Source organism: Microtus oregoni, unplaced genomic scaffold, assembly GCF_018167655.1.
Source record: "Microtus oregoni isolate MIOR12 unplaced genomic scaffold, Mior012 000024F_ref0000369, whole genome shotgun sequence".
Taxonomy (NCBI): Eukaryota; Metazoa; Chordata; class Mammalia; order Rodentia; family Cricetidae; genus Microtus; species Microtus oregoni.
Window position 1 is genome coordinate 36,305,182 of NW_024543083.1, and position 22,921 is coordinate 36,328,102.

A 22,921-nucleotide genomic window follows, 5' to 3' on the forward strand; every position below is an offset into this window, starting at 1 on the left:
TTATTTGCCTATAACAATGCAGACCCATACTCTGTTTCTGTGGACAGTGGTAGGTTTGAACTCCATGAAAGAGACCCAGGAGACAAAGTAAATAAAGCATGTCTACCTTGAACTCACTTTCTCCAACGTAGAGCTCACTTATTCTTGGACATTTTTCCCTGAGTGAAACCTACCAACTTTGAGGGACAAGTTTCATGCTCCATTGCTCTCATTACCTGTTTTTTCTCTTCTCTGGAGTCCAAAGAATCATCATAAGCTCTACCTTGTTCTAAAGATTCTAGGAAAATATCTTCCCAGTGCATAGGTTTTGAAGGTCTTCTGAGCTCCACCGTTTTGTTGATGTGTTTCTCCTAAACTCATGATTAAAAAAATTGTTTCTTTGTCAGCCACATGACAATGGGTGCTGACTGAGAAGCCAATGATAATGGCACTGGGATTTGATTCTATTGCATGTACTGGCTTTTTGGGAGCCTAGTCTGTTTGTATGCACACCTTTCTAGACCTGGATGGAGGTTGGAGGGCCTTGGACTTCCCACAGGGCAGGTACCCTGACTTCTCTTAGGACTAGAGGGGGAACGGGGAGGGAGAGGGAAAGGGGAGGAGGGAAGGAGGTAGAAAATTTTAATGAAAATAAAAAATAATAAATATAAAAACATTTATATTGTTTATTCCCTAAAAAAATATTCCTGTTTACTCCTTAGATTTAGCTAAAGACTAAAGAAGCAGTACACTCCCACTCCCAGGGGATGCCTTTCAAAGATGTTACATATAATTCTGCACTTTTAAGAAGACTCCAAATAGCAAAAATGACCTCGCTCCTCTAAAACTTTAGAAGCCAGGTTAGATTTTGCATATAGGGGTGGGGGAATCTTTTTTTCCAACTGGACTCCTAAGTGCAAGCATTGAGTTACAACAAACATGACAATAAATTTCACATTGTGTAACGATCCACTGGGTAGAAATTAGGACGTGCTAGACAGGATTCTAAATGTCTCTGTTACAGCACTGCTGTAACATTTAAAGAATGAAAGCAGTTTAGACTGCATCCCACACCACCACCACCACCAAGGTGGAGATTCCTAACATTGCTCATGTAATGCTACATCATTTTCAGTAATTAGAACTTTTTTTAGCATCAGAAATAAATGAACCATTACAGTTTTTTTATTTTAAACCACAACAATCTACTTATGGCAACACTAAAATAGCATTGTTCAGTGAGATGCCCAAGTAAGAGAAAAGACTCATTCTTTGTTTTGAGGATTCAGTGTTCTAAGTTCGAATTGAGGGTTTCAAAAAGATGCTAGAGTTGAGAATTGAGGCTACAGCCTCAGTTACAGAATGACCCTATATAAATAATTCTACAGGATGAGTGGTACCATGCTAGTGAATTAATAGATTAATATAAATTAATGTATTTCACACAAATGAAACCAATGAGGTCATTATTTCAACAATTTTGTATATACCAATTAAAATGAAGCAAAACATTAGCAATATATTTCCTTTTAAAGCTTCACAAAAATGGATGAAAACAATTTTTTACAAGTAGCTTATTTAGTAAGATGTACTATTTCAACAGCTAGCTCTCTAAGCAGCATAATCTTTTTATGTTAATTAAGAAGTATATATTACATTTTCTGGATACTGCAATGATTTATTTTTTAGTTTCAATAAACTTTTTACATCTATTAATAGTGAAAATATTTAAATACAATATTTGTTTGGGTCTCACAGAGTATAAAAATCTTCAAACATATATATGAAAATCCTGCATTTTCTCATTCAATCCTCAATAATTTGGAGACATAAGCATTTTTAGTCAATCATTTAAAGAAACCAAGACATAGGCATACCAAGTGATACGGCCAAGGATGCTCAGAGCCAAGTAGAGCAAGTTGCTTGCTCATTCCATTTCATTGTGCATGATTTTCTGATCAAGACATAAGAATAAAAAATATACAACTTCCATTCACCTTATTTAGCTTCTCTAGGAACATGAATTATAGGCTCAATGTCCTTTATTTATGGCTAGAAACCAAATATGAGTGAGTACATCCCATGTTCCTCTTTTTGGGTCTGGCTTACCTCACTCAGGATAGTGTTTTCTATTTCCATCCATTTGTATGCAAAATTCAAGAAGTCCTTGTTTTTTACTGCTGAGTAATACTCTAATATGTATATATTCCATACTTTCTTCATCCATTCTTCCGTTGAAGGGCATCTAGGTTGTTTCCAGGTTCTGGCTATTACAAACAATGCTGCCATGAACATAGTTGAGCATATACTTTTGTTTTATGATAGGGCCTCTCTTGGGTATATTCCCAAGAGTGGTATTGCTGGATCCAGGGGTAGGTTGATCCCGAATTTCCTGAGAAACCGAAACACTGCTTTCCAGAGTGGTTGCACAAGTTTGCATTCCCACCAGCAATGGGTGAGTGTACCCCTTCCTCCACGGCCTCTCCAGCAAAGGCTATCATTGGTGTTTTTTATTTTAGCCATTCTGACAGGTGTAAGATGGTATCTTAAAGTTGTTTTGATTTGCATTTCCCTGATCGCTAAGGAAGTTGAGCATGACCTTAAGTGTCTTTTGGCCATTTGAAGTTCTTCTGTTGAGAATTCTCTGTTCAGCTAAATGCCCCATTTTATAATTGGGTTGATTGGCCTTTTACTGTCTAGTTTCTTTAGTTCTTTATATATTTTGGGGATCAGACCTTTGTCAGTTGTGGGGTTGGTGAAAATCTTCTCCCAGTAAGTGGGTTGCCTTTTTGTCTTAGTGACAGTGTCCTTTGCTTTACAGAAGCTTCTCAGCCTCAGGAGGTCCCATTTATTCCGTGATGCCCTTAGTGTCTGTGCTGCTGGGGTTATACGTAGGAAGTGGTATCCTGTGCCCATGTGCTGTAGAGTACTTCTCACTTTCTCTTCTATCAGGTTCAGTGTGTTCAGGAAGAGGCTTTGGGGGACCTGCGCGGAGGCAGACCCAAGCAGCAGGGACAGGCGTGCAATAAGGAGAGCAGATCGCCCTACTACAATTAAATCAAAGAGGAAGGCCTTTGGTGGTCAGGTCACTGGCACACGGGGAGCCTGGTCCTGTCCTGAAGACCCTTCGGAGGGGTGAGAGGGTTCTTGGCCTGCGGCAGGAACCAGGAAACAGAGCGAGGGCATTTTGTAAGCGGAGCCCTTGGCCAGCAGGGAAACCTGATCCAGTTTTTAAAAGACCCATTAGATAGGATCAATAGGAGGAGATGGGCAGGCGCCAAGGCAAGAATTCACCCAATAATCTGAAAAACAACATGAAAACGCCAGAACCCAATGATCTTACAACAGAAGTATTTGAACAACCTAACACAGAAGGTACCATGTGGCTAACACAGACAAGAATTATGGACTAATATAAGTTTTAAGAATTAATAAGAAGCCTGAGCTACTAGGTCAATCAGTTTATAATTAATATAGACCTCTGTGCATTTCCTTGGGTCTGAACGGCTGCAAGACTGGGCGGGACAGAAACCTCTGTCAACAGACAGGGTCCTTCTCCATCTTCTGTGTCAGATTGTGAGGCAGGGGACCCTTGATAGCCTGTACTTAATAAACGAAACCTTTCTTTTGCATTTGGAAGTGGCTCTGTGGTGGTCTTCTTGGGAGTCCTAGGACTCAGGCACAACACAACCACTTTTAAAAAGAGCCATGAAATGATTCTCACATTTTGTGTCACTAAAGGCTCAGCATTTCATCAGTGTCTGGTGGTGTACATGTGTGATCCCAGCATTTAGGAAGCAGAGACATGAGGGTTGCCACAGGGCAGCCTGGTCTACGTACAGCGAATATAGTGAGTTCTAGACCAACCAGGGATAGACAGGGAGATTGTACCTCAACATAAATAAAAATTCTAAAACATAACGGAAAAGAACACAGATACTGACTTGTGTAACAGTGTTACACATCTCTTCCGTTGTTTCTGCTGCACTGGGTAGTTCAGGATATCTGTCCTGTCACTGCCTCCCGTCTCACAGGATGAGTACTGAGATGACAGGCATGTCACAACACCTGGCCTGGGGTCTAGGCCGCAAACTCATTGTTACAGTGCAGTGACCACTTTTACCCACTCAGCCATCTTGGTGGCCATAGTATTGCCTTTAATAGCTGTTTGTTTCAAGAAGCCTCTTCCCTTGTGAAGGGTTTTATTCTCTTACAGGGCTGGATTATTTTCATAGCAATTTGTTGTAAAGCAAGGCCAAGTCTCATGTTCTGTCTCCATGCACTCATACAGGGGGCCTTTAAAGATTTTTGCCTGTAAGACTCCGTTTCAGGGTTCAATTAAAGATGCCATAGATAGCTAAAGGGGGGCTAGACTTCTGAAGGGGTAAGAAATCTACTCACAATAGGATCATCTGCCCATGTTTCTTTATCCTTTTCTCTTCAACCCATCATCTCTCACTGTTGCATCCATTACTTGTTCTCCTTGTTCTACATCGTTCTTCCTTGTCCTTAGATTGTACAAATGTTCCCAGTCATATATATCCTTAAAGCCAGCAATTCCCCAGCCCCAGCAGGTTCCAGGGCCAGAATTCTTTTTTCCCTTATAGAAAGTCAGAGAAGGGATTTCACACACACACACACACACACACACACACACACACACACACACATGGGAGTGACTAGTACATGTCCAGTGAACTCCTTAATGCAAAGTTAAGAAAGGGAATTAAATCATCAGGGAATTCTAGAGGGGATAGCTAGTGTGCTATGCTACATTTTTAGGTGGTTAGTAAAAAGCTAAGGAGTTTATTTAGTAAAATTATGAATAGGGCCCGAACTGTTTAAATCAGCACCCCACTCCTTTTCTCCCAGTATGTATAGAGGCTGTGAGGTAACTAGGCAACCTAGAGGAAGCTGATGGCTCTTGATCAGACAGACAGCACATATACCAGATATTGTGGTTTCTATGGGCCTAGGTCTGGAATTAGACTTACTGCTCTAAGTGAAAAAGAGACCCGGGCCTCTAAATTATCAGTTCTGAGCTATGCTGTTATCAGCCGTTCTGATCATGAGCATTGTAGGGTAAAACCAGAGCAGCAGCTTGGGCAGGTAGTAATTCTATGTCCTTGGAGATCTGTGAATACCTTAGATGGGATGCTCTTTGCCTGGACCCTAAACTCTGACCAAATACTTCTGATAAGATAATTGCAGGAAGGCAGATCTCTGTGCTCACCTAGGAGAGAGGAACAAGGCCTGGCCAGTGGGAAACTGTTTTCACTAAACAGTTCTGAACTGTGGGGATTAATCCCCAAATATGTAACAGAAAGGGTGTTAGCTACAGTGAAAAATCTACAGCAAAGGACAGCCACTTTATAAAGCAATAACGCCCAAAGGCCTTTGGTTTAGCCTTTACCAGATCCCTTGGTTCTAATAAGTCTCTCATGAAAAGATGGATGAGCAATTACTCTATAATGTTGTGGCTTGCAGCCCACCCACTTACATTTCTGTTCTTCCTCCATGTTCTAATGCAGCTTAGGTAGGGTAAAAGGGACACCTGAAGCAGGAAACCGACAATCGCTGAGCACCCAGAGCCAGAGAAAGAAACACACCCTGTATTAAGACCTGAACCAGGAAAGAAACATTTTTATCCCTGATCTCAGAACTAAAGACATGTATGTGCCCTGGCTCTGAAACTAGTGTCCAAGAAACACACTTTGTCCCTAGAATCAGATCCAGTGAAAGAAATACGCCCTGTTCCTAAGATAAGAGTCAAAAAGCTAAAAAGGACTAGTGAAAGAAACACAGTTTGGCCATGAAGTGAGAGCCATCTCTGCCCCTGGCCAGCTAAACTGACCAGCTCCTGAGCGGGACAAATAGCCAATCCCCTGTCTCCCTGGGGAAACTCTGCCCCTAAGAAGACCTATATAAGCCTTTTCACCCTTCAGTTGAGAGCTGCCATTAATCCCGCCCTGGCATAGGCAGCCTCTCTGGGACTCCTCCTTCGCAAATAAATTTCTTTCTCAAAAAAGTCTTGGGTGATGACCTTCATTGGAAGGCTTAGGGGACTGAGCTGAAAAACCTTGCTGAGATGCTCCCTAGGGGGTCTCAGCAAGGAGGAGCAGAAAAGAACAGCATTGCTAGGATGCTCCTTAGGGGGGCGTTAACAAGGCCAGTGGAGGAAAAGTAACAACATTTTGCTGGAGCCAGAGGAGATTGGTATATTTCTGCACCCGGCTTCCCTTTAGCAGAGTATTAGCAGAAGAAACATCTTCAGCCAGAGAAGCACAAAGCTCTGCTAGGACGCTCTGGTAAGGGAACAGAGCAGAACTCAGCTGTAATGGCTCTCCAGGAGAGGAGCAAGATCCCTATATACTGCGGGGAGACCATCTCCCACCGCACCCCAGCTTCAGGTAGCCTGGCTTCCTGAAAGGACACCTTTGCTCCAGGGCTGAGCTGTCCCATTGCTACTCCAGCCTCCAGAGCTGTCCTATTGCTGCTCTAGGTAGCCTGACTTCCAATAGTCAACTGAGTGTGGGGAGCCCAACTCCGATGAACACATCTACATTACCTAAGTCCATGACTCAAAATGTGTCGGAAGGGGAGGGAAAGACTGTAAGGACCAGAATACCAGGAACTTGGCCATGAAGCAGTCTTTCCTAGAAACGGCTATATAAATGACTGGAACAATGGCATAATCAACGGACACACTAGAATGGTTTGAAATTTTAGCAGGGTCTTAATCCTGGACAACAAACTCCAGACAACTGACTGCTAGGAAAATTATCTTCTTCCAGGGATGAGTCCCTTTATTGGTTGTTCAGTGTAGAGTGATCAGCCTTGAAGCCAAATACACACAACAAGCAATGGACCCAGCAGGCTCTATTTACATATTTTTGTGCTTATACATGTACATGTACATATACACATATGTAACAAATATAATTAAAGAGGCAATCAACAAGACATAGGAGGGGTTTTAGGGAGGAAAGGGTGGAGGAAGTGATACAATTCTATTTCAATTAAAAACATTTTTAAAAGAGTACCGTGAAAAGCAGTCTCTAAATACTGTATACCAAAGTGGATGTCAGTATATCTATATCAAGTGTTTTTGTGAATGGTGTTATTCTTTTTAAAGATATGGTGGGAGGGGAGGCCAGTGATGGTGATCTCACAAGGGGCAGCAGCTGGTGACTCAGCGAGTCCCCAGAGGCCTTGGCCATTGGCAGGTGACCCAAGGGGGTAGCAGTCCCCCGAGGGGCAGCAACAGACCATGAGGGTCAGCTGGTCACATCACTTGAGGCCTCAGCGCTTCCCAGGCAAGTGGGAGACCATTGTGGGTGAGAGACAGACAGGTATGCCATGCAGAGAGAGTTTGGGTATTGAGTTTATTTAGTGGATTATGGAAGGGAAGGGAAAAGGGGGGAGAGTGAGGGGTGAAGGGGGAGGAGAGAGAGGCAGCATCCACTTCTTCAGAAGAGGGATGGGAAGGGAGAGAGCACAGGCTGGAGGAGGCAGAAGATCCCCTTGTCTAGGTGTAAGGGGGGAGTGCATGGGCTTGTCTCTTAAAGGTACAGGGTACCCAGTCTAGCAGATCATAACAGGTGGCATGTGTGTTTGAATCTGTGGGCACACATAGAAGGGGTGTACATGTTTGTGTGTGTGTGTGTGTGTGTGTGTGTGTGATGGCACGAAGTTGACATTATCTTCCTCAGTTGCTCTCTGCTCTACCAAGGCAGGGTCTCTTACTGATTATTGACATTACTTGTTCTGACTAGGTTAGCTAGCTGGCATGCCCCATGAATCTGCTGTCTGTGTCTCCTGAATGACTGCGGTACAGGCAACCAACAAGCCTATCTAGTCTTTTTACATGGGTTCTAGAGATCTGAACTCCAATCCTCATGTTCACAGCACATACTTTATTTGCTTAGCCACCTCCTTAGCCTGATGGTCATGGGATTCTTATATTGACAGAAATCAAATTATTTATCCAAGTTGTATATAATGTGTGTATCATATATCATACAATGTGTGTTCTATCACCTCAATTTAAAAGATTAGGACTGGAACACTTCTACATTGCTGGAGGGAGTGCAAGCTGGTAAAACCCCTTTGTATGTCAGTGTGGTGATTTCTCAGAAAATTAGGAAACGACCTTCCTCAAGACCCAGTAATAACACTTTTGGGTATATATCCAAAGGATGCTCAATTGTGCCACATGGACATGTGCTCAATTATCTTCATAGCAGTTTCGTTTGTTATATCCAGAACCTGGAAACAACCTAAATGTCCCTCGATTGAAGAATGGATAAGGAAAATGTGGTACATTTACACAATGGAGTACTACACAGCAGAAAAAAAAATAATGACTGCTTGAATTTTGCAGGAAAATAGATGGATCCAGAAAACATTATTTTGAGTGAGGTAATTCAGACACAGAAAAACAATTATCACATGTACTCACTCATAGGTGGTTTTTAAACATAAAGCAAAGAAAGCCAGCCTACAAACCACAATCCCAGAGAACTTAGACAACAATGAGGACACTAAGAGAGACTTACATAGATCTAATCTACATGGGAAGTAGAAAAAGACAAGATATCTTTAGTAAATTGGGAGCATGGGACTTACATAGATCTAATCTATATGGGAAGTAGAAAGTAGAAAACCACAAGATCTCCTGAGTAAATTGGAAGCATGGGGACCTTGGGGAAGGATTGAAGGGGGAAGGGGAGAAACAGGGAGGGGAGCAGAGAAAAATGTAGAGTTCAATAAAAATCAATAAAAAAGATTAGGACTACCGTGCAAGAATACATGAGTATTCTTTAAGAGCAGAAATGTAAGTGAAGTTCAGAAACCATTTACATTAGTTTGTGCACAGAAGTGAGCACCAAGGATGGAGATTGAAAGCTTTATTTTTGTACACTTAAGACTACTATCTTGAGAGGACAATAATCAACTTTATATGGAAAAACAAAAAACCCAGGATAGCCAAAACAATCCTATACAATAAAGGATTGTCTGGAGGCATTACCATCCCTGACTTCAAACTCTATTACAGAGCTACAGTGATGAAAACAGTGTGGTACTGGCATAAAAACAGAGAAGTCGACCAATGGAATCGTATTGAAGACCCGAATTTTAACCCACAAACCTATGAACACCTCATTTTTGATAAAGGAGCCAAAAGTATACAATGGAAGAAAGAAAGCATCTTCAACAAATTGTGCTGGCACAACTGGATGTCAACCTGTAGAAGAATGAAAATAGACCCACATCTTTCACCGTGCACAAAACTCAAGTCCAAATGGATCAAACACCTCAATATCAGTCAGAACACATTGAACCTGATAGAAGAGAAAGTGGGAAGTACCCTACAGCAGATGGGCACAGGAGATCGCTTCCTATGTGTAACCCCAACAGCACAGACATTAAGGGCAACATTGAATAAATGGGACCTACTAAAACTTAGAAGCTTCTGTAAAGCAAAGGACACTGTCACCGAGACAAAAAGGCAACCTACTGACTGGGAGAAGATCTTCACCAACCCCGCAACAGACAAAGGTCTGATCTCCAAAATATATAGAGAATTCAGGAAACTAGACTTTAAAATGCTAATTAACCCAATTAAAAATGGGGCACTGAACTGAACAGAGAATTCTCAGCAGAGGAAGTTCAAATGGCCAAAAGACACTTAAGGTCATGCTCAACCTCCTTAGCGATCAGGGAAATGCAAATCAAAACAACTTTGAAATATCATTTTACACCTGTCAGAATGGCTAAAATAAAAAACTCCAATGATAGCCTTTGCTGGAGAGGCTGTGGAGGAACGGGTACCCTCATCCATTGCTGGTGGGAATGCAATCTTGTGCAACCACTTTGGAAATTGGTGTTTCAGTTTCTCAGGAAATTCGGGATCAACCTACCCCTGGACCCAGCAATACCACTCCTGGGAATATACCCAAGAGAGGCCCGATCATATGACAAGAGCATTTGTTCAACTATGTTCATAGCAGTATTATTTGTAATAGCCAGAACCTGGAAACAACTTAGATGCCCTTCAATGGAAGAATGGATGAAGAAAGTGTGGAATATCTACACACTAGAGTACTACGCTGCGGTAAAAAACAATGACTTCTCAAATTTTGCATGCAAATGGATGGAAATACAAAACACTATCCTGAGTGAGGTAACCCAGACCCAAAAAGATGAATATGGGATGTACTCACTCATAATTGGTTTCTAGCCATAAACAAGGGTCACGGAGTCTACAATTGGTGATCCCAAAGAAGCTAACTAAGTAAGAAGGTGAACCAAAGGAAAAACATATAGTTGTCCTCTTGGCTATGAGAAGTAGACAAAATGGCCGGGGAGAAAATTGAGATCTTGGGGGTGGGGTGGGATGGGGGTAAGGGGAGATGGGAGAGAAAAGGGAGAAGGGGAGAATGGGGGGAACTTGGGGAAAAAGGAGGATTGGGATAAAGAAAGGTTGATAGGGGAGCACGAAAGCACAATTCTTAGTTAAGGGAGCCACCTTAGAGTTGGCAAGAGACTTGAACCTAGAGTGGCTCCCAGATGCCCAAGCCAAGGTCCCCAGTTAGTTCCTTGGGCAGCTGAGGATAGGGAACCTGAAATGACCCTATCCTATAGCAATACTGACAAATATCTTGCATATCACTATAGAACCTTCATCTGGTGATGGATGGAGATAGAGACAGAGACCCACACTGGAGCACTGGACTGAGCTCCCAAGGTCTGAATGAGGAGCAGAAGGAGGGAGAACATGAGCAAAGAAGTCGGGACCACGAGGGGTGCACCCACCCACTGAGACAGTGGAGCTGATCTATTGGGAGCTCACCAAGGCCAGCTGGACTATGACTGAAAAAGCATGGTATAAAACTGGACTCTCTGAGCATGGCGAACAATGAGGGCTGATGAGAAGCCAAGGACAATGGCATGGGGTTTTGATCCTACGTAATGTGCTGGCTCTGTGGGAGCCTAGCCAGTTTGGATGTTCATCTTCCTAGAAATGGAAGGAGAGGGGAGGACCTAGGACTTACCACAGGGCAGGGAACCCTGACTGCTCTTTGGACTGGAGAGGGAGGGGGAGAGGAGTGGGGGGAGGGTGAGAAGGGTGGGGGGAGGGTGAGAAGGGTGGGAGGAGGGGGAGGGAAATGGGAGGCTGGGAGGAGGTGGAAACTTGTTTTTTTTTCTCCTTTTCTCAATAAAAAAGTGGAAAAAAAAAGACTAGTAGATTGTTTCAAGGAGCAAAAGTACTTTTTATTAAAAGGAACATCCAGTGGAATCCTTTAGAATAGGAAATAGCAGTACTGTAAAAATAAAACATACAGGGGAATATAAACCAGAAAGGGAGACCACCAGGTAATGTGCTATATTTTCTCAAAAATACACCACTGTACACCAATGTACTATGTCACTAAGAATAGATCCTGCTTACCTTTTGTAATAGCTTTTGAGTTTTTCACTGTTTAAACACATTGTAATCTACTCAATTTTTTGTAGACAATTCTATGGTTTCTAGGTTATCTCTTTTTTGGGGGAAGGGGGAAGCTCCATGGTTCTAGAAGTGAAATTTTAGAAGAAAAGCATATACATATTGGCCCCATGCTTTTAGAAAGACTAACAATTTATATTCTCAGCTTGCCAGGAGTCTAAAGCAGTGACTCTCAACCTTCATAATGTTGTGACCCTTTAATACAGTTCATGTTGTGACCACAACCATAAAATTACTTTCATTGCTACTTCCTAACAGTAATTTTGCCACTGTTGTGGATCATTATGTAAATATCTATGTTTTCTGACAGTCTTAGGCAACCCCTGTGAAAGGGTTGTTTGACTCCCCCAGGGGTCATGACCCACATGCTGAGAACCATTGTTCTAAAGAATTATCTTCAGACACATCTGACAAGTCTTTCTTCAGGCAAGCATTAAAAATCAGTTTGCTTGCCTGGGGGTGTTGGCGCAGGCCTTTAATCCCAGCACTTGGGAGGCAGAGGCAGGAGGATCTCTGTGAGTTCGAGGCCAGCCTGGTCTACAAAGGGAGTTCCAGGACAGGCTCCAAAGCTACAGAGAAACCCTGTCTCGAAAAACCAAAAAAAAAAAAAAAAAAAATCAGTTTGCTCAGATTAGCAGTTGGCAGTGTTTCCATCACTTTGTTAGATAATGTCAAGGCGGTCGAACTACAGTTGTATTATAGACAAAATTCCTGCTGGCTGGCGCTGGCTGGGGCTAAACATGCGAAGAAAAACAACAACAACAACAACAACAACAATAAAGTAAGTCTTTTGTAGCTGCATGGAGACCGAAGAGCTTGAGTGATTTGCTGTGTCACCACCCGGCAAAGAAATTCCACGTCTATCTCCACGTTAGAAATGATTACAAACTCCTGGACCTAGGAAAGCATAGGGTGGGGAAAGGATGGGAAAACAGAAAGAGGAGGCAGGTTTCTTTGATCTAAATCACCTGACCTCAGATCTGTGGCGAACTCTGTTCATTCTCTCCACTCTGTCTGCCCACAACACACAAACAAGCACAACATACAGCAACTGTGGCAGCACACAAAGACGCCATCTTCTTCCTGCTTCAAGTGTGGACTTTCCACAGTTCCAGGTTATCCAAGAAGGTACTAGGCTATTGAGTAAAGCTACTCGAGATGACTCTAGCTAGGTGTATTCTCACCTGTTTCAAATTCTTTCTTGTTTTTTATTTTATTTTATTTTTGTGAGATAGGGTTTCGCTGTAATTTTTTAAAATATTTATTTATTTACTTATTTATTATGTATACAATATTTTGTGTGTATGCCTGCAGGCCAGAGGAGGGCAGTAGACCCCATTACGGATGGTTGTGAGCCACCATGCGGTTGCTGGGAACCGAACTCAGGACCTTTGGAAGAGCAGGCAATGCTCTCAACCTCTGAGCCATCTCTCCAGCCCCTTTCGCTGTAATTTTAGAGCCTGTCCTGGAACTAGCTCTTGTAGACCAGGCTGGCCTCGAATTCACAGAGATCCACCTGTCTCTGCCTCCCGAGTGCTGGGATTAAAGGCGTGTGCCACCTCCCCCTCCCCGCACCTGTTTCAAATTCTGCACTAAATTTGAATAGTCTATTGTTCACCACTTCAGTATAAAAGTTATACACAGAAAAAAAAAGTTATACACAGTAGATGTAAAGGTGTAGAAAACCTAATTATAGCTTTATATCTTAAAAAAATAAAGATTAAATGATTCCTTTAATTAGCTGCCCAAGATCACTTAAGCACACCTGATTTATAATCACATAGATATGTGTGCATATGTGCATAAGTGCCTGCAGAGGCCAGAGGCTTCAGGATCCCCCTAAAGTTAAATTACAGATGGTTGTGAGCTAACCAGCATGGGTTCTGGGAATCCGAACTCGTCCTCGTCCTAACAACTGAACCGTTTCTCTATTCTCTCAAAATAACTTTTTTAAGGTTTTGTAGTTAAAGGAAAATTATTTGTGAACTTATGGCATCCTCAGTTAAGCAATGAGGGCTTAAAGTATATAAGTAGCGTATCTGTGCACTTTGTGTGGGAAAGTTATTAATATGCTTTATTCAGTCCGAGATTCCTGAGTGAACTTCCCGCCTTCACTCAGCCTAATTCTTTCCAATTTTACATTCTTCTTCCCACTCGGATCTCTCCAACCCTTTTCGTATCACACTCTCCCTCTGGTTCTTAGCAACTCCTGAAGCTCCGCCCCTCCTCGCTCGCCCCGCCCCCTAGCCGCACCTTCAGCTAGCACCATTTCTCTTCAGTCTTCACAAGCCTCACCCCAGTGGCCCTAACACTCTCCGTCGGCCCCGCCCCTTTCCGATGCCCCGCCCAGTCCCTTTGCTCCTCCCCGATCCCGCCCAACTCGCTTCGCCCCGCCTCCAAGCGATCCGCCTACCTCTCGCTCCGCCCTCCGCCTCGCCTCCTCTCTCCTCTAGGCCCGCCCCTCTGACCCCGATGCTTCGCTCCAGTTCCTCCACTTGCGTGGGGCCCGGAGCCCCTCGCTTCCGCAGTCCCGTGACCCGCCCTTCCCCAAAGCCTCGCCCCTATCATCCACGCTAGTCCCGCCCCGCGCTGCAGGTACCGCCCCGTTCGCACCGTTCGGCTAGCCCCGCCCCGCCTTCCGGCTCCTCCCCTGCAGCACCTTTGCAAGTAGGCCCCTGCGCTCTGACGTCACACGCCGGCGACAGGGACGCGGGCCGTTCCTTTCTCCCCCATCCTCAGCCCCAGGGTTTTGGGGCGGCTACGTGGGGCGTCCCTACCTTGAGCCGGTGCAGTTGCCCGCAGCCCGGAATCCATGGTCACTGTGGCGAGGCGGGAGGACGCAGGCGGCATCTAGCCCCCCAGTCGCACGTGCTGCGGCTCCGCGCCCGGCCCTGCCTCCTGGCCCTGTGAAGTTGGGGGCGGTACCCAGTCACTCACCCTGTGCCGCCGCCGTTTCCAAGGGGTCAGAAACCGCTGTGTTTGCGTCGTCCGCGGAGCCGGGCTCCGTGGTGCGGGCGTTTGCCTGGCCGGCCGGAGGCGAGCCTGACGCATCAGCCGGAGACCCGTGCCAGGGCTGTGAGCGGCTGCTGGAGAGACAGACTCGCTTTCTCTTTCAGCATGCCTTTTTCAAAGTGCACCGTGGTGCCGCTGCCTTAAGCCCTAGGGGAAGACCCTGCTGCCTCTGGACCGGTGCTTCTGGTCGCCACTGTTATTCTGAATCAAGTACCTTGTCATTGAGGTGAGTTTCTCGTGGGGGAAGCAGTGGTAGACAGGATGGTGAAGTCACTGAGAGCCAGGAGACTTGTGTGGACGCTCTGTAAAGTGCATGGATGCCCTCCCAAGTGTTTGCACGTGAAGCACCTTCAGCTCATTAAAATGTAAACTCGTCTCTCCAAGCAGTTCTTTGATATAAAATGACAATGCAATCTTAGTGGATGATAAGCAGTCATTTAAATGGATTAGATGCCTTTGATGTTATCTGTGTATTTTAATGAGAAAATGAATAACAGTTAACTAATTAACCTAAAAGCTAATGTATCACTTCTCTTCATGATTTGACACAATTTCCATGTGTAAAGTATTCAAATTTTTACTACTTTAAATAATTTAGTGGAACTTTGGGGAGGGTTCCTGGGGATTGGATACAGGACTTCATTTTTTCTAGGCAGGTTATCTGCCCGATCAATTTTTTTTTCTCTCCTGTAAGACCTCCGAGAAGCAGAAATATGTTTATTGCCTACATAAATCACATCAGAAATGTTTGTGAAGGCTTAAAAGCCCTAGTCCGTCTAAGCGCTAATGATGGGCTTTTCTTAAGATGCAGTAAGTAGAGATGAAGGGCTGCAGCCAAACACAAAGAGTAGTTCTTTGTTTCTAGTTTTGAGAATCTGGATGTCTGCAGTTAAAATTGTCTCTTCTAGGGAAACCCGAGTAACCTATTTTGTGGGGAAACTGGTTTTTACACAGAAAAAAGTCTGTTAGAAATCTGATAAAAGCTGTGGAACTTCACCACAGAAGTTCTTTTGAGGTCATATTAATAATACATTAGCATTGTATCCCAAGCAGATTTTACTCTCTAGTCTGCTTTCTTTTCTAAATTATGGACATAATAGCTTTTCATGCATATTAAGTTTGTCTTTGTATGTTGGTAGTTTCTACCTCAATCTCCTTGAATGTTGCCTGAACATATTTACCAAGGAGAAAACACATACTGTAAAAAATAAATAGTAGCAATCCTCTATTTTGTTTTCTAATTTTTTCTCAGTTATGAAAAATAGAGAAGGATTTTCCTCTCTGAGAAGATACATTGACCCTTTCTACAGTTCAGGCTGTTTCTATTGTTTTGGAAGAACTGTGTGTTTAGACTGCCTGTAGGCAGTACCAGGAAATTTCTTGGCATCTGTTTTCATCTATTCCTAATGTTTCCCTTTGGAATAACCTGTCCATCAAATATCTGAAACAGCTATGCTTACTGCCAGTCAGTATGTGTTTTCCTGATTGATGGAGATGCAGTTTTAAATTCATGTAATCTGACAGTTTTCACATGTGGTTCATAATATTGTGTCACATATTGCTTATTTTTAATAGTTCTTAAAAAGGAAGATACCTAATTTGTCTAGAGCTACGGGATTAAAAAGCAACATGATATTGTGGCAAAACTTTAAATGTTAAGGTAAAAAAGTTTGGACATTGTTTGAGGTTTTTCTCCTTCAATGTTAAGGATTAGTCCCAGGGCCTGGTGCATTCTAGGCAGGTCCTTCTGCTGCCAAGCTGTATCCCCTTTCCTGTTCAGATATTCAAGTTGGACCAGCAAGATTGTCACCAAGCCCGATCAGTCTCCATGACCTACCTACATGGTGGAAGAAAAGAACTGACTCCCACAAGTTGCCCCCCCCTCCCCCCCGCACACACAGTCTGTCTGTCTTTCTAAATACATACATTTTAAAACATTTAAAAATTAAAGTGAAAAAATTGATTTGCTCAGTGTTCTTCCTACTTGTATCAGTATACATGGCTTATTAAAAGTTTAACTTTATTATTTTGACTAGCTAATCAATTCTTATAGTTCAAAATTCAGACAATACAAAAGATCAAAGAATTCTCAACTGTTCACTTCCCTTTTTAAAAGCAATATTACTAGTTTTTGTGTCCTTACAGAACTATTTCTTCTATAAATGTGTTTGTTGCCAACTTGATACAAATCTAGACATATCTTGGAAAAGGGAGTCTCACTTGAAGGCTTGCCTCAGTCAGATTATCCTGTACATGTCTGTGAGCATTTTCTTGATTAACGATTGGTGTGGGAGAGCTCAGTCTACTGTAGGTGGGGCCACCATTAGGCGCATGGTCCTGGTTGTGTAAGAAAGCCAGTTGATGCAGGTGGTATATGTTATTATCTTTTCTTTCACTTCATTTGAAACTGTTTTCTAGTATAATAAATTAGTTGTAAAGTCTAACAACTATGAAATAGGTATCTTGTTTTCCTTCTGATTTACATTGACTGCAGAAAAGGAGAACTTGTCATGTGTTCCAAAACTCATTAACATGAATCTGATTGCTCAGAAAGGTACCTGTTGGTAGAGGCTGCTTGTTTGTTCCTGGTCGCCCAGACACGAAATAATCACACAGAAACTATATTATTTGCAATGCTGTTGGGCTAATAGCTTAGTTGTATTGCTAGCTAGCTCTTATATCTTAAATTAACCCATTTCTATTAATCTTTGTATCACCATGTGGTTGTGGCCTACCAGTAAGGTTTCTTCTGGCATCTCCTGCTGTAGCTGTATGGCTTCTCCTTTGATATAGGTATGAATAATTTGCATTAGTATAGATTTTGCTTTATTGATAGAGATTTAAGGTCAATTTTGTTATATATATATATATATAAGTGTTTCTGATTTTGATTAAGGTATTGTGATTGTGTAGTTCATTTAAATATGTACTGTATAATTAAGAAATATAGGTTGTTAATGGATAATCATCGATAATAGTAAAGCTTGTAGTCATGTTAGTTAGATTTTCTAGATATATAGAGATTTATTTTAGATAGACATTCTTCATGTCTTTCAAAGATTACAGAATAGGACATTTAATGTTTTAATAACTGAGGACTTTTCATGACAATGAGACACTCTGCTCCTGGCAGCACCAATGTACTTCAAGAGGAAGATGGGCATCGAAGAGGCTCGTTATTGAGTTTGGTAGCCATTTGGGCAAGAAACTGCTCTTGCCTGGACTATTGCATAAACTGGACACAGAGAACCCACAGAGAGAGGACTACTGAACTTGCCTAAGGTGAGATGATCTTTCGGGGTTCCTGATTCATTTTGAAAGAGTCTGCGAGACATTCTGCAGGACACAACAGATAGTGACTGAACTGACTTTGAATTTTCCTGCTTTATGGAAATGTCTGCTGGATAGCATGGGCCTGAAGGCTGAAGATGGATGCCCCAACGGTACAGAGGAACTTTGGGTGACTGTCCAGGCAGCGCGATGTCTTTGTCATTTCTAGAGTTTGAAGTTTCTTGGTTCTTGTTTACTTAGGTAATATTATATCTTTCTGGAGTCTTTGATGGAGTTAAGAATAGTTAGTTATAGTTATAGTTTTCCTTAGTTATGATAAAGATTATTGTAACTTTTACTTGATAACTGTTTTGTTATATGTAATTTTGCTATGTTAAAGTTAAAGCTTTTTTTTTGTTTAAACCGAAAAAGGGGAAATGATGGAGGAAGGTCATTGGCTAATAAAGGAACTGCCGTGGCCCATTTTATTGGTTAGAGGATAGGTGGGAGTAGTAAACAGAACAGAACGCTGGGAGGAAGAGGAAGTGAGCTCAGACTCCACAGCTCTCCTATCGGGAGCAGACGCCTCAGAGAGAGAGACGCCATGCCCTGCTCCCAGGCAGACACATGCCATGAAGCTCAGACCCAGGATGGACTAGGCGAGAATCTTCCCGGTAAGACCGGTTCTCACAGATTATTAGAGATGGGATGATCGGGATATCAGAATTAGCCAATAAGGGCTAGAGCTAAAGGGCCAAGCAGTGCTTAAAAGAATACAGTTTCCGTGTAATTATTTTGGGTAAAGCTAGCCGTGGGAGCGGCCGGGTGCCGGGGATGCAGCCCCGCCGCTCTTATTACTACACTCCTTGACTCTGCCTCTCTCTCCTCCTCTATCTGCTAAGCCACTGTCTGAAACAGCTTTATTTATTAACCAAGAAAAACAACACATAGACAGGACTTCCCACACCATTGATAAACAATGTGTTTATCATTGTTTGATGGCAATTAGAATTATTTTCTTTTTACCAAGAGCAATAAATTTGGCTTTACTGAATTAGAACCACAAAGCTCAGTATGTGGATGGCAATAGAATTACAGAATAGGAACACTAATAGGTTCTGCCTTTTTGGTATAGTATCTAGAAAGGAATTGACAATTAAATTTGGAAAAAGAGCCAAATTGACAAATTTTGTTTTCTCCTCTCTTCGAAAAACGTCACAAAACAATGATGGTTATGAAATAACCTCATGATGTGGCTATTATTTAATGTAATTTTATTTCATGGAATTGAGTCTTCTAAGATAAGTTTATCATCTCTAAGTAGTGTAGTATTATGATACATTGAGCTTCCATGTTCTGGGAATAGCATTAAGTTTTGGCTGATTCCCAGATACCCATTATACTATGCCAGTTGATTCAATGTAGGCCATGTTTGGAATGACTTTTCCTCTCTATCCTACTGTTGATGGCTGGATTTTTATGATAATATTTTAATTCTTAGTTCTCTTAAAGTTGCTAAAAGAATTTTTATTATAGAAATTGAAATGAGATCTGATTATAATGTTTATTAATGTTGAGGAAGGTTCTTTTTTCACAAAATTTAACAAGATAATTATCAATTTTACTACAGGCTGGATTTTAACTTTTAGTTTTCAGGACTATATTATGAATTCTGTAACTTAAGAAAATCGAACCTTTTTAAGGGAAATTTAAAAATTTAGTATTGGTGGATGAGGTGGTGAACTGTGGCAGAAACTTTAAGTTTCCTGAAAGCCCATTTCCTCCTAGAAGGGAATTATACATTGGAATGTGCTTGCTGTGAATGGAAACAGAGCATCTTGGGTGAATAAAGTATTAGTTTCAGACTAAAATAGTGAATTTATGTATTCTGCAGAAGAGAAATCTTGCCCTTGGCTGTGTTGATTACTGCTTTTATGACTTTCACATGCTTCCTTTCTTAAGCTCTCATTAACTAGTGTATTTTTTCTGACTTATCCTAAAATTATAATTGTTCAAGCTATTGTATTAGTCATGATTCTCTAGAGAAACAGAATAGATGGGGGTTTATTAGAGTGGCTTACAGGCTGTGGTCTAGCTAGCCCAACAATGGCTGTGACCAGATGGAAAAGCAAAGAATCTCGTCCACAAGGTTAGTCTTCAATCCTGAAGATGAAGTTTTTAATGCCAGTGAAGGGGTGCTTCAGCAGTGGGCTTGATGAGCTTGCCCTTGGGAGTGAAGACAAGCAGGTAAAGAGCCAAAGCGTCTGTCCTCCATGGCGTGGCGGTAGGCAGGAAGGCATGGCGTAGTACTGGAGTGGTAGTTGATACCTTTATATCCTTTTATGTGGACTGTCACCAAAGGTGTAGCCCAGATTTTAGGATGGGTCTTCTGATCTCAAGTGATGCAGATTTGGAGTGGGTCTTCCCACCTCAAATGATCCAGCCAAGAAAATCCCTTACAGGCGTGCCCAGCTGCTTGGGTTTTAGTTGATTCCAGGTATAGTCAAGTTGACAACTAGGATTAGCCAAGCTACTAACAACTTTATCTTGGTTGGAAAATCTTTGAGGTATACTAATCAAGCCAGTTCATATTTAGCTGGGAGTGGAGGTACACACTTGTACCCTAGCATTTAGGACTGAAAAGGAGGACAGTTAGTTTGAGACCAGCCTGGATTACATTAAAAACCTGGCTCAAAAATAAAGTTTTTACTTTTATGACAGATGAATATTTCATTAAATAGTAAGGTTTTGCATACTAATAAAAGACTATGCAAGTAGAACTGGGCAAACAGTTTACAGGAAGTACAAATGTTGAATAAATATGGAAGAAATTTTCAGATTTATCAGGAAGCAGAAGAATTGAAATGTAGCACTGTCCATCAGAAACCGGAACACAGTGACACATGTCTTAGATCGTTCTTGGTGTATTGCTTTAATTACCCTCACAATGATTCTTTAAGGGCATACTGTGTTTATCACATTTATAGGTGAATAAATTGAGATACAGAAGGCATTAGTGTAAGGCAGTGGTTCTCAACAGCTCTGATACTGCACCTTTTAGTGCAGTTCCTCATGCTGTGGTGACCCCCAATCATAAAATTATTTTGTTACTACTTCACAGCTGTAGTTTTGCCACTGTAATGAATTATAATGTAAATATCTCATATGTAGCTATCTGATATGCAACCCCTATGAAGGGTAGTTCAACTGCCCAAGGGGTCGCAACCCACAGGTTGAGTACCACTGGTCTAAGGTCATGTGACAAGTAATATAACCAGGACATAGCTCTGTCTTAGTGTTGTGTGGAGACACAGTGACCAAGACAACTCTTACAAAGGAAAGAATTTAACTAGGGACTTGCTTATGGTTTCATAGGGTTAGTTTATTGTGAAGGGAGCATGGCGGCAGGCAGGAAGGCATAGCACAGTGCTGGAGTGGTAGCTGATACCTTTACATCCTGATCCACAGGCAGGTCTGCAGAGGAAAGTGGGGCACTGGGCCTGGTATGGTCATGTGAAATCTCAAATCCTACTCCCAGTGATAAACCTCCTCCAACAAGGCCACGCCTTCTAGCCTTCTAAAGAGTTCTTCACCTGGAGACTAAAAATGCAAGTATATGAGCCTGTGGGGCTGTTCTTACTCAAACCACCACAAGCTCTAGGGTCCAGTGCTCTTTTTAGACACTGAAGTTTGTTATAACTGCAAGTGCAGATGTCAGTGGGGGCATGTGTGCCATGCGCATGTGTGGAAGCCAAGCAGCAACTTTGTGGAGCTTTCTTCTTCCAGGGATCCAACTCTGCTCTCCAAACTTGCTTAGCAAGTGCCTTTAACCCACTGAGCCATCTTGCAGGCCAGCTCTTTAACTACTGCCTTTTGTTGCTTCTTTGATATCTTTATAAAGAATAGCCACTGTTGGTAAGAGTGTTTAAGAGTTAGCATTTTATACAGTATTGGTTACCGTAGTAGATGTTTACCACTCTAGTGGGTCTGTGAACCGGAGAGAGTGGGGCCTAAAGAGGAGGTGGGTCGAAGTCTCATGCGATAGCCACCTTTATTCAGAGCAGCAGAAGTTTATACTCTGAGGGCTGAGTCACATGAGTAAAGAGTACAATCACGGGAAAACATTTTTTCCACAGAGCAGATGAATGACAGCAGCTGAAATAAACACTACACTCAGGAATTCTCACAATTCTCACATGCCTTCGTTCTTGGACCATGTTCTGACAGATTTCTGCAAGATGCTTAAGTAATATGTTTGCAAGCTTTAATTAACACCTGCATTGTCTTTGATTTCAGATTTTATCCTAAGAAAATCCTTACAATAAATAACAAAATATACGTACAGAAATTTTACCTTCAATTGTTGAAACAACTTTGAAAAATTGTCTTACTAAGCTTTATTCTTATTAAAATAATAAAATAATGCTACTTGTTCATGTAGGAAAAAGATTGCCTTTATGTGCCTGTGTTGTAAATATGTTTACTGCTGGATACTTCAAAGCATTCTAATAAAACTGAAACATCAATATTTCTTGTTTTGTTCTAAGTGTAAAGTGTAAGTTTCAGTCAAGATATTAAATATCTTTGTATTAAGACTTGCCTAATCTCTGCTAATTCTTTTGCATGTAGCTACCCTATAAAAATGCCTTAAGAAAGAGCCATGGAGAAGTATGTTAGACTACAGAAGATTGGAGAAGGCTCATTTGGAAAAGCTGTTCTTGTTAAGTCCAGGGAGGATGGCAGGCATTATGTTATCAAGGAAATTAACATTTCAAGGGTAAGTACATTTTTACTTTGTTTGCAGAAGTAGTAATTTGGTCAGCCTAGGATCAAATATTAAATATTTATTATTTATCAGAGAAACACATAACCTAGTGAGGAAGAGTGCTATGATCCCATCAGGACCACTACGTCACTGGAGTCTGTGTGTCCTTTCAGATTTTTTCCTTTTTGTTCCTGTACGGTATGTAGAAACATATACTTACAGTCCTGTGACTTACTGTAGATTGGGCACGCTTAATGGGCTTCACTTACGGATTCAGTTCATTCCTTTGTAACATACTGCTATAGTTTTTAATGTTTGTTATTGTTATCATGCTGTGTTAGTAGCATTTTTAACCACTCTCTTATAGGTGGACTTTTACCTTT

At 41.9% G+C, this 22,921-nt stretch overlaps 2 protein-coding genes across 4 annotated transcripts in view; both read left to right on the forward strand.

Moving 5' to 3' along the window:
• The window catches only part of Nek1 (NIMA related kinase 1), a 554,120-nt gene that overhangs the window by 235,074 nt on the left and 296,125 nt on the right, over nt 1–22,921 (forward strand). The window lies entirely within an intron of this gene.
• LOC121462253 (serine/threonine-protein kinase Nek1-like) overlaps nt 14,621–22,921 on the forward strand; it is a 127,851-nt gene continuing 119,550 nt past the window's right edge. Inside the window, 2 exon segments of the mRNA XM_041673755.1 lie at nt 14,621–14,729; nt 22,403–22,550. Of these exon segments, the coding sequence (XP_041529689.1) occupies nt 22,434–22,550 (117 nt within the window). The 5' untranslated portion in view covers nt 14,621–14,729; nt 22,403–22,433.